At 46.1% G+C, this 12102-nt stretch overlaps 1 protein-coding gene across 8 annotated transcripts in view; it reads right to left on the reverse strand.

The window, feature by feature from the left end:
* Positions 1-433: 433 nt before the first annotated feature.
* The window catches only part of FMNL2 (formin like 2), a 314347-nt gene continuing 302678 nt past the window's right edge, over positions 434-12102 (reverse strand). For 2 of the 8 annotated variants that reach the window (XM_070422995.1, XM_070422991.1), the window contains 5 exons: positions 11541-11642; positions 9005-9103; positions 8206-8329; positions 4202-4248; positions 434-2463 (listed from right to left, as the gene is read on the reverse strand). In XM_070422995.1, the coding sequence (XP_070279096.1) occupies positions 2425-2463; positions 4202-4248; positions 8206-8329; positions 9005-9103; positions 11541-11642 (411 nt within the window). In that variant the 3' untranslated portion in view covers positions 434-2424. Of the gene's footprint in view, positions 2464-4154; positions 4249-5843; positions 5971-8205; positions 8330-9004; positions 9104-11540; positions 11643-12102 lie in introns of all 8 variants that reach the window. The other 6 variants (XM_070422993.1, XM_070422988.1, XM_070422994.1 and 3 more) reach the window with 3 other exon arrangements.

Consider the following 12102-nt stretch of genomic DNA (forward strand, 5'->3'; position numbering starts at 1 on the left):
TTACCATGAAGCACTTTGCCCTGCAACAAAACAAACAAAACCCCTCCGCTTTTTAAAGTGAGGTTTCAGCTATATTGGTACAAGAGAAAGGGCACTGAGTTGGGAACAAAGACTTAATATAACAACAGTTTCTTAAGTGATTAATTTATAGCCCTCTGAAGTATTTTCAAGCCACTTACACAGTTTCCTGAAATACTACATTTCCTTGCTTCCCTAAGAAGAATATGCTAAAAACAATAAATTAAACTTTACAATGATAACTGGAAAGAATAAGTATGATTTGGGAACTGTATCCCTCACTACCCAAATCTAAGTGGTTACTTTGTCCCGTACAACAAGTGCTCAAGAGTGTACAGGAAGGGATTTTACTAAATTTACCGAATACAGTTAGATTCTGAGTTGAAAGACGACAACATGTTACAGGATAGTGGTGTAAATAGTTTTATTTGCTCATATGCCATGAAAAGACCAGAAAAGTAACATGAACTGCTTTTATAAAACATTTCTAATATTGCTAAGAAGCAGGCCTATTAATAGACAAACAGAAAAGAACATGCCAACATTATTGTCTACTTGGAGATTAATAAATAGTAGTGAGTTTAATATGCTCGTCAGCATTGAGCTTTGGGAAACAGCTGCTTGTGGTAAAGGACCAATTTGTATTGTGTGACTCATGGTATTGTCAAAATTAATGTTGAGTCAACAGAAAAACAAAATCTTGGCATGTTCTTTTTAAAGTACACATTTATGAAAATTTGCTGGCAGGTGGCTGTTTAAAAGCAATCTTTCTGTAAATAGGTATGCTAAAGTGAAATGTGATAACTGATCTCTAAACTGTCCTTGTAGTTAAATATATATATTAAAAAAACTATAAGTTAAAATAACATTCAGATTGTATAGCATAGGCCGATGCATTTTTAAACAATATTTACAATATTACCCAGAGGCTTAGGTGGGAATTAAGTGTAAAAACCATAAAAAACTGCACCAATTTTATAGCAAAATATCTGTACATTTAAAAAGAGATCATATATAACTACACATTATCCAAGGAAAATTGGACCTTCACCAAGGAGTTCACATAAGCACAACATAAAATAAGAAATTCAGTGGTTAAATACTATACAATAAACTTTACAATTAATATACTGATGTGATGTACCAAGAAGGTAAGCCAGAAGCAGAATGTATATTATGAAAAATACAAATTAGCTTCAGTCCAGTTTTTGACTTTGGAATGGATCGAGTGCCCTGCCAGAGGAAGGAAAAGTAACAGTGGCTTAGATGGCCATTTAGTCCCATTATATATCATTTAAGCTTTATCCCAACATGAATATTCAATTCCTCATAAAGTAATCTGGGAAATACAAAGTTTTTCGCTTTGATATATGATGCCAAATATATCTTCTCTGACTTACAAAAGGAAGAAGGGCGGGGGAGCCAACCGATTGTCAGAGGAGAGTAAGGCTGGGTGACTAACACTTCTCCGCCAGCAGAAGTAATCTTGAGCACTGTTGATAGAACTAGTGAACTTATTCCTGGCTAGCAAGGCACTGATTTCTCTTCTCAGTTTTGACCCATAATGATCCTCAGAAATCCTAATACTGATTACTGAGATGTTAATTTTAGTGCTAATTAATAAATATATTGCATTATCTTTTCAAAGCTGCCCCTAGCTGAAGAACACAGTACTGTGCAACATTTGTATGCCATCATATCCTTGCATTCATATGGGGACTCTCCCAGGGAGGGCACGGTACACTAGCACGGGGTAGTAGACTGTGAAAGGAGACCGCTGAGTATCCTCCTGAGCTATTGGAATTGCAGTCTATCTGAACTAGGGCTTGGTTTTGGACACAAGTTTATCATGAGACTTTTCCCTCCTTCCATGTTGCAAGCCCTTAAAAATACAAAGTTGGTGGGTATGACTGAAACACAAAATTCCTTAAAAGACATCTCAACAAAGGAGCCCACCACAGAGGCATCCATCTTATTTACAACTTCGTAGGAAACCAGGGTGGGCCATCCCGGGACATTCACAATGGCAGGTAATACGCGTAATAGGAAATTTACAATTTGATTAAAAAATTGAGTAACATACTGGTGTATAAAGATACCTAATCAAATCCAATCCTATTGCTTTGATTAATCTGAGCAGGTACTTCCACTTTTAGGCACTTGTTAACAAAGGTTGAAAGGAGGGTCCATCATTTTAAAATTCCTATGTTTGCTAAATCTGAGCCCTTAGAATACTTCATCTATGTTCAAGGCTGCAGTTAAATGGCGGCACATAAAGTTCATGTGGACAGCTTCTTTCACGCACACCCTCTATTCATTCAGTCAGGTCTCAGGTTCACAGGGTTATTTCGGCACCATTAACAGAACGCAAGTTCTGATCATCAAAGCGCCGCCTGACACTTCTCCTCACCGCATCGGCTCGTCTGTATGGTTGGTTTCTAAGATCTGTAAAGAGGAGAGCATCAGTGAGAGAATTGCAACCTTTAATATTGTGCTTCTAAGCAAGACAAGGCCAGCTGGCAGCCAATCAAAGCAGCTTGTGTAGAAGAGTCAGCTAATGGGCCCTGCAAACCCACAGAATATCTGAGCCAAACACATGAACTTTGCCCTCTGTATTTACAGTCAAAACATGATGTAATACTGGTGGGATTCTGGTACTTTTAGGGAATAGAGGAAGAGTGCTTTTGTCACTGGCCAGAGGGTCTAGCTGAAGTCTTACTTTGAAACATTTCCTCAACTGGAAATCGCTATGGCTTAGGTGTTTCTTTCTTTCTGGAAACCTAAATATAAACAATAATGAATTTAAACTGCAAAACTAATAAAACCGATTGTCCTGTCCTATCTTATCCCAATTTTAATCAAGGAAGAACTATAATTAGTTTGCAGACACAGATTCCACTTTTTAAATTCTATTTATTAGCTGGGGTCAGTTTTTTATTTTGTGAATTAGAAACAATGCTCAATTTAACTACTAAATAAAAGTAATCATTCAATCAAAATAATATTCTATTCCTGAACATTCTTTCCTGCCACCAATATTTTTGGTTTTTCATTACAGCAGAGAAGTTATATGGGCACTCCTGCATTCTCCAATTTGTATTGCAAATGCATAGCGGAATGGAATGCCTATTATTTTAAAAATGCCTCGTTGCATGTTAGTTCAAGCAGGCATTGCTCTGGAGGGATAACGTGGGATGAACAAGAGGAATTTTATTTGAGTAATAAGTATGAAGCATGCTTTCCTTTTGATGGAGTCAGGATATAGGGAAAAATAAAGCAGGCTTTATACTTCTTCCCCTTGTTTTGCTTATACATTTCCCTTTTATTAATTTAGTACTTTTTATTTCTGTTAGGGAACATTCTACCTTTAGAAGGGGAAACACAAAAACAATAGGATGTTTGACTTTCACTTACATTTTTAAGTACAGTTGCCTGATATTTAAACTGGTAATTGACATAAAAGTCAAGGTTTCTGACTTCGGTTGGAAAACTGGAGGATCTGGCAATACTGGGCCCAAACTCTCAGCAGGCAAACACAAGCTGGAGCCGAGTGCAAGACGGTGCCCTCCTTCCGCACAGTGCCCACCAGCTCTGGGCTTGTTGGGCTTTGTGACCCTGCCCTACTCCAAAGTGCAAGCAAAGCACAGGTTTGCATACCCTGATCCTCCGGAGACTGCTTCCTGGCACAGAGTGGTAGGAAGGCTAGAATCCCACTTCTGGCTAAGGGCACGCAGGGACCTGCCTCTTTGATTCCTGAGCCCTCCGAACAATTAATTTTAAAGATCCTAATCCTTCTCCAAAGGCTACAGATCGTGTTCTCTGGCCAGGACTGGCTCTCGATTTCTTCAGATAAAAATGGAGTTAACTGAATAACTCAAAGGCTAAGAAGGGGGTAAGGGACAGCCTACCACCCAAAGCAATCAATAATCAGCAAAAACCCTTGCCCAAGCCGTCATATGTGAGAATACGGAAGCAGGCCAGAAAGAGTCCAACAGAGAGGCCTGGCCTCACATCATTGATAGTGAGGTACAAAGACCTCCCTGGTAGACTCTCACCAGTATTACCCTGGGCCATAGATTGAAACCACTGATCTGCATACAGAGAGAGGAGGAAGCTAAGTAAAAAGTGATGCTTGCCAGCTCTGTGTATCCTCCACCACCGGTGTGCTAGAAGAAATCCTTACCCTCGAGTGAACATTTGGAAATTTAGTGATATTATTCTTCTTTAAAGCTAAACAGAAAAAAAAACAAAAACACAAAATGATGGTTAAATAAAAATGGGATGAAAATGAAAAGCAATTCAACTTAGTGCTTCACATTCCCGGGCATGTCAGCCAACAGAGGGTGAGGGTGGGAGGCCATCACTACAAGAGGTTGTTAGATAAAACGGGAGAAGATGAGCGTTCTTCCCATCTGGGTCGCTGACCACCCAGATCCAAGCTGCTTTGAAGTCTGGCTCCAGAATGACAGTCCAACAGCAACACTGACCACCAAAAATAGCCAAGGAGGTAACAGTTTCTAGCCTTGTTAATAAGCACTGGTGGGTAAGTACACTCAGAGCAGGAACCACACACCACATCCTTTCACATCTTCAGAGACAGAGGAACATACATAAGGTGATTACAGAGGAGTTCATGCCACAAAATAAACACGCAGCAGTTCCATGTCAATCTCGGCACGGGAGTCCAACCACAGCAATGGCCGATGAGACTGTGTGCAGCCCTAGTCTCTTCTCTAGTCAGCTGGGCACTGCAGAGAAGTTTGTTCCTTATCCAGGCATCGGGATCTATGCCCAGGCCATGACTTCTTGGGAATATTTTATCTTTCTCTTTTTTTAATTCAGTGGCATTTTCCGATGATAGGTAATTGCTATTTCTGGTGCCACCATCCTGACCAAAGAAGCAGGCCCAGATATAATCTCATCACAGAAGAAATGCCCTGGTTTGACATGGAACATAGTGAAGTCGCATGAACAAGATGAGACAGTGAGGGGCTCCTGAGCCTTGGTTTTCACCTCCTGCCTCACAGCCTTACTGCAACACGGAACTGCTGATTACTGAACTCAGAGGGAAGAGGGGTGGGTATAAAGCTATGGATTGCCTTATGTCAGCTTATACAGGCTTCTAGGTCAAAGGCTTCTCTGGGTTAAGCTCGTACCATGTTCCCCATGACACTGTAGATGATGACTATCATGCATAAAACCCTTAAGGCCAAGTTTACAGCTGTGCATAGTTCACAGTTCCTTCTGAAAATCATTTTGCAAGTTAGAACACTTTGCATTCTGAGTGCCTATATACCAAGCATGTCAAATTCTCGGGCCGCATGCCTCGTTTATTTGGCCTGTGGTTAGCCTTTGAGTTTGACATGCTTGCTGTATACAATCAAAGCATGGGAAACGAGTACAAAATAAAGGCTGGTTTAATATCTGTAAACCTGTTAGAACACAGTACGCACTCAATAAATGTTAGGTATAGTAGCTGTTATTATTAATGACGATTAGTTTTTGTTCAAATATATTAGTCCAAAAATCTTAATAAGCAACCTAGTGGGACCCAATCCTGATTCTCAAAGAAGTGCTCTATTTACTACTTTTCTGAAAATCTCTGCAAGCAATTCTATTCATTCAACTCACGCACACCCAGACTGTCACAGCAATGTGGATTCAGATGTATTGAGAGTGGCAGTGCAAAAGCAGTTACGGCTGAAATGCAAAACCGTGCAGAATGAAGACGACATACAACACAACACGTGGAGATGGCAGTTCCATGCTGGTCCGGACAGACAGACATACAAGGGTGATAGGAGGTAAAAAAAATCTGTAGCAACCTTTTTCAGAGCATCAGGTGAGAAAGAGTAATAGTTTAGTAATGGTATTCCTCAGTGAGAACAGGTTCGCAGAAAAACCGAGAGCCACGCTTGGCGGTGCGAGCAGTAAAGGGCACAGTCTTCAGCACTGCATCAAAAACGACAGCCAAACAGGACAAACAGAAGAGAGTAAGAAGCCAAGATCTATTGCATTAGTACACAGTTAGTGCTTTGTTAATCATACCCAGGGGGGGGGGCGGGGGGAGGAAGGAAAGGGGGACAGCAGCAACATACCCAAGTGAGCTCATCAAATCTAAGTTACTCACTCTGGGCTGGGTCGTGGTTACAAAATGGAAACCCTCCCAAGGACAGTAAGGAACGCTCCATAGGCAGACACGCACTGTCCCCTCCCACGACAGAGCAATGATTAGGTCAGGCGAATAAAAACTATACGTCTTGCTCAGTTTACAAGCCAGGTGTCACTGAGATGGAGAACAGACTAATGAAAAGGAACCCAAGTTCTCAATGTGCGAGGCTGGATGCTTCTCCGTAATAAGTTAATCCGGCAGCACTGAGGGCCAGAGGCGTTTACCCGAAGAGGTCTGTTCCTGGTCCTGCTCAGAGCAGAGCTTCTCCCTCAAGAGAGACGCTAAACCACAGGGGCTTTATCTGGGAGCAGCCACAGACCCCTGCAGGGGGAACCTGAGGTACCGGCAGGCAGGTACACACAGAATACATCTGTACCATGTACAGACACGGCACCTTCGCCAGCCTCTCAGAACTTACTCTGTGTTTAACTCTGGGCAAGGGACTCCTTGTTGACTTCCGCTTTAGCATTTTATTGCCTTGGGTCTGAGCGGGTGGAAAAATTTGTGGTTTCCGCAGTTTGGGATCCTTATTTACAATGCTGACTAAGCTTTAACAAGAGATGAGACGTCAAAAGTAGAAGAATTAAAAAAGTCTGGCCGAAACCGGTTTGGCTCAGTGGATAGAGCGTCAGCCTGCGGACTGAAAGGTCCCAGGTTCGATTCCGGTCAAGGGCATGTACCTGGGTTGCGGGCACATCCCCGGTGGGGGATGTGCAGGAGGCAGCTGATCGATGTTTCTCTCTCATCGATGTTTCTAACTCTCTATCCCTCTCCCTTCCTCTCTGTAAAAAATCAATAAAATATATTTTAAAAATAAAAAATAATAAAAAAGTCTAAGAGTTTGTAAAAACTAGGACAGTTGGGGAAATATGAATAATGACTAGATATTTTATATCAAGAAATAGTTGAGGAGGTGTCTGGTAATGGAGCTGTGGGCATGTTTGCTTTATTAGAGTCCTTATCTTTCGAAGGTTCATACTGAAATATTTCCACATGAAACTGTTTGTCCTGGAATTGCCTCACAATAATCCCAGAGGTTGGGGATGGGGAATAGGTAGAAGCAGGCATGTAATAAGACTGGCTGGTCCTGAGCTAAAAATTGTAAATGGGTGGTGGGTACATGAGAACGCATCATACATTCTCCACACTTTTTCATATTTAAAATATTTCTCACAATAAAAAGTTTAAGCATCTTGGAAGCTGATAAATAGGGTCCATATGCAACAGACATGAAAGGGACGTCACTTCCAGCCATGGCCACAAGCCAGTGGCCCAAACTGCTGTCTGATCTGCTAAGAGGGAAGGCAGAAAGTCTACAGAATTGGTTCCAGCAGAAGGCATTAGGCTACGACTTAATCAGCAAGAACCAAGCTGGGTCAGGCACCATTCTTGGCTGACAAGGAGCCCTTCCCCAGCCTTGGGCTGGAAGCCCACTGGCCCTTCTGAATGGAAGCACCAGCCCCGGATTCGCGTTTGTCTTCAGTTCCCTGGAAGGAGTGGAGAGGCTGTTACAGAGCAAGTTGGAGACATCTGCAATGACTGTGGTTAGTGTTAGTACAGACCTCGAATGGGTCTTGCCATAGCCTTTATCAATCAGGGAAGGAGTGGCCGAGAGGAAGGAAATGGAGCACAGGACAAATGGAAGACAATGTAAAACCGTTAGGAGAAGGAGCCCTGGTGAAATCTAAAGGGTTCCAATGATATTGAGAAATCAGATTTCCCCCAATGATATTGAGAAATGAGATTTTTGCCCCAATGATATTGAGAAATCAGATTCCTCCCCAATGATATTGAGAAATGAGATTTTTCAGAGAGCTTGTGGGCTTCTCTGACAGGTAGTACACGGGCTACTATAATATACTTCAAACACTAGCAGAGTCTCTGCACAATTCTGGGTCTGATTAAAGTCACTGAAGAACTGGAAACCCTGGACAAGCAGCAGCGAAATCTGCAAGCGGCCGGCACGGTGAGGCCAGCGGGATCTCCACGGGCCACCACGAGGAAGTATCCTTTACCTGTGATAATATCTTCAATGGCACCATCCTTCCCTTCGTACACATGTCTGTTATCTTTCACTTGCCGCCTTCTTAATTCCGCAATTAATTCTTGCTGCTGCCTCTTTGATTTGTGAGAAGGAGACTGAGAAGAAAGAAGCAAGGCAGAGATTAGTGAGACCAGCACCCATCGGAGGCTGGAGAAAATCCAAAACGTGTCTGAGCCTCCACCAAACACACAAGCAACACCAGCCCACACTGTGCTCAAGCCGAGGAACACAGAAAGCTTCTGGGAAGAAAACAAACTCACTGAGGAACACAAAAGTCCAGCCGGCGGCAATGGGAAGGTTGGGTCCTAAGGTGAGAACCACTGACTTCTTAAACTTGGCTGCAGAGGATCAAGATGAAGAACGCTTTGACCTGCGGCCTTTTGTGATCTTTACCTACGATGCTTCCCTTCATGGAATACCCCCCAACCCCATTCTTCCTGGCAAAGCCCTGCAGCCAGCAAGGCCAGCACCAGTGGCATCCCCATGAAGCCTTCCCTGGACACAAGCAGGGCAATCATCCGACACGGCCTCTCTGTAGTGTATACGAGCTAAGCTCTGCGTTCCAGATCTCTGTAAACAGGAATGCTACGCAAACATGCTCTTAGCCTCACTCAAGTTTTTGCTGAACAAAGTAATGAGTGAGCAAATGTCCAGCTGCCGAGTTGGGGGGCCCGTGGAGGAAGCGGCAAGCGTCCTGGGCAAGCCTGGCTTGCTGCCCGTCTCTCCTGCTCGCCCCCAGGCGCCTCCAGGGCAGGACCAGGCACCCTCACCTTTGGGTCCTGCTGCTCCAGCAGAGCTTCCTGCTCCAGGAGCTTCTCCATGAGCGCCTGTTCCTGCTTCTTCCTCAGCTCGTTCTCCTCCTCCGCTTGCTGGGTCAAGTCAAAAGAATCAATGACACGTCAGTGGAAATGACAGCAGTCAAGAGTCTAAAAAGTCATTGTGAGAGAATCCTCGGTGAGCCAGGAATTAGAGTAAGCGGAAGAAGGGTCAGATCTACATTTGGTGCCTGTACGTAACACGGGCCTGGGGTTTCATTGTCTGTCCCTATGACACCTCTTCAAAATCGAGTAGCTCAAATTTACCCCATCCAGAGTCCTTTCCGGATCCCACTGTCAGGGGGAGACCTCTATTCCTTTCCTTGTGTCTCCTCCAGGGGCCTCACCCAGTGACACTCATAGGTTCTGCCCACAGCTTGTTCCTTCCCAAGGGAGGCAGAGTCACTAGTCCGATCGATTTAGGACAAGAAATGAAACAGGCTCATGTCAACTCAGCCCTCCCGCATCCTCTCTTCTGAAGTCAGCCTCCCTAACGAGACTTCTAACAGCTGGGAACTGGTTAAGTCAGGGGTGGGCAAACTTTTTGACTCGAGGGCCACAATGGGTTCTTAAACTGGACCGGAGGGCCGGAACAAAAGCATGGATGGAGTGTTTGTGTGAACTAATATAAATTCAAAGTAAACATCATTACTTAAAAGGGTACGGTCTTTTTTTTTTTTTTTTTTTAGTTTTATTCATTTCAAATGGCCGGATCCGGCCCGCGGGCCGTAGTTTGCCCACGGCTGGGTTAAGTCATCTACCTGAGGCTGAGTGTCAGCTCACAGATACACACACTTCCTCCAATCCAGCTGGTATCAGAGGAAAGTTTACATTTGATGCCTCTTTTTTTAAAATATATATTTTATTGATTTCAAAGAGGAGGGGAAAGGGAGATAGAAACATCCATGATGATAGAGAATCATTGATCGGCTGCCTCTTGCATGCCCCCTACTGGGGATCGAGCCTGCAACCCAGGCATGTGCCCTTGACCGGAATCGAACCCGGGACCCTTCAGTCTGCAGGCCGACGCTCTATCCTCCGAGCCAAACCAGCTAGGGCTTGATGCCTCCTAAGTTTCATGTTGATGGAACTTGAGAAGGGAAAGGAGGAATGACAACCTACAACCCCACTCCCCACGCACAACACCCGGGTCTGGGTCAGGCTGGCAGGTTGTTACGCGACATTCAGGGCAGGTAACATATCCTGTGACGTCACTGCCTGATGAGTGTTCTGTGGCGCCAGCTGACAGGACCCCAGGGTGAAGTGATGTGGATGGGGCACCCCGACAGGCACGGCCTGTGGCACCCACCCCCCCAAGAGCAGCTTCTCCTTTTCCTCTGCTCTACACGTGTCCCTGCGGAAGCATCACGCTTTGAGACCAACCAGAGCCACTTCCCAGCTTGTATTACACGATTTAATAACAGCATATTTCTCTTTAGACCTCAGGCTTATAACTTCTTCTGTAGGAAAAAAGGCAGCCCCAGCACATGAGGGGAGCCACCTGGCCCCGGCACCAGTCAGCAGCCGCTGACAGCGACCTTCTCAGGGCGCGTGGCTCTGCGTCCTGCGCAAGGACTTAGTGCTGGGCTTGGGTCAGCCTCACTTCCAAGGGCATTCTCCATCTGCACAGCTCGTGATGGCACCGCTACACGAGGCCATGCTGAGAAGAGATCCCTACAGACTGGGATCTTTGAGTCTCAGTAAAAGGCCCCGGGATGGTTCTCCAAAGCCAGCAGCCTCTTGGGGCTGCGGAAGTGACCTACTACTTCCAATAGGATATTTCTCAGAAATGTAGATAACCCTGACACGTCCCCCCTCCCTTCACAGCCACACTCCCTCCTGCCTCCACCAACACTACCAAGGGTATGTATACGCAGACCAGCCTGGAGAACACGGGATGCAGGGTCTCCCGCGGCACTGCAATCCTCTAGCGCCCTCCTTGTCACTCTAGCTCCAGGGACAAATTCTGCTGACACAGGCCCCTTTGGGTCATAGGCTTTTTCAAGACTAGAGCCTGGGTTCGGTCAAAGCCTCCCATTTAAAGGGCCGGCCACTGTTCGTCCACATGAAGAAGCAGAGCAACCGCCCTCCCGAGCGCCACCCCTCAGCGCACAGAGAAATGCTGGTCTGGACGCCGGAAGCCTGGGCAGGACCCACAGGCAGGCGATTCCTGACCTTGGCCACAGGCCAGGGCTCGGTCCCCTGGGGGAGGCCTGGGGTTTCTAAGCCCTTTAACATGCCTGTGAGGGTGAAAGGCAGCCATGGTAGTGGAGCATCTCGCTTGCCCCAAGGAGCAGCCATGGCTGTGTTTTCAGGCTGAGCCTGGCTGGCGGGGGGGACACAGGGAGCCTGATGGGCCGCGGCCCCAGGAGCACGGCCTCCCCAGCCGGAGACTGCTGCCCGAACAGCCGCTGAGACCAGAGCGGCTCTGGAGGGCGCCCGCCTGGGACACAAGGCCAGGCAGGCCTGGAGGACACCTGCTCCCAGTTACCTTGTAGGCCTTCACAAACCGGACAAACACAGGGAAGAAGACAGAGGGCGGCGTCGTCTTGGGGTTTTCTCCAAAATACTTCACCACGTCATCAAAGGCGTCCTGCGGAAAAGCAAATTCCCTTCACTCCATCAGTCCCAGCAACTGACCGTGACGCTCGGGTAAAGAGCTGCCGTGAAGCAGGGTGATGACAGCGGCTCCAGCCGCTCCCCGTCCCCGTGCTCCCACCTGCCCCAGCAGCCCTTGTTTCCGCCCTGCTGGTCAGAGGCAGCCAGAGCGAGCAGGCCCACGGGATCCATCTCTGGGAACCTGCCCCTTCCACACACCTCCACACACACACACACCTCCACACACACACACACCTCCACACACACACACACCTCCACACGCCTCTACACACCTCCACACACACACACACCTCCACACACACACACACACACACACACACACCTCCACACACACACACACACATCTCTACACACCTCCACACACACACCCCTCCACACACACACACACACCTCTATACACCTCCACACACACACCTCCACACACACACACACCC

Source organism: Myotis yumanensis, unplaced genomic scaffold, assembly GCF_028538775.1.
Source record: "Myotis yumanensis isolate MYYU_CA2020_CCGP unplaced genomic scaffold, mMyoYum1.0.hap1 SCAF_8, whole genome shotgun sequence".
Taxonomy (NCBI): domain Eukaryota; kingdom Metazoa; phylum Chordata; class Mammalia; order Chiroptera; family Vespertilionidae; genus Myotis; species Myotis yumanensis.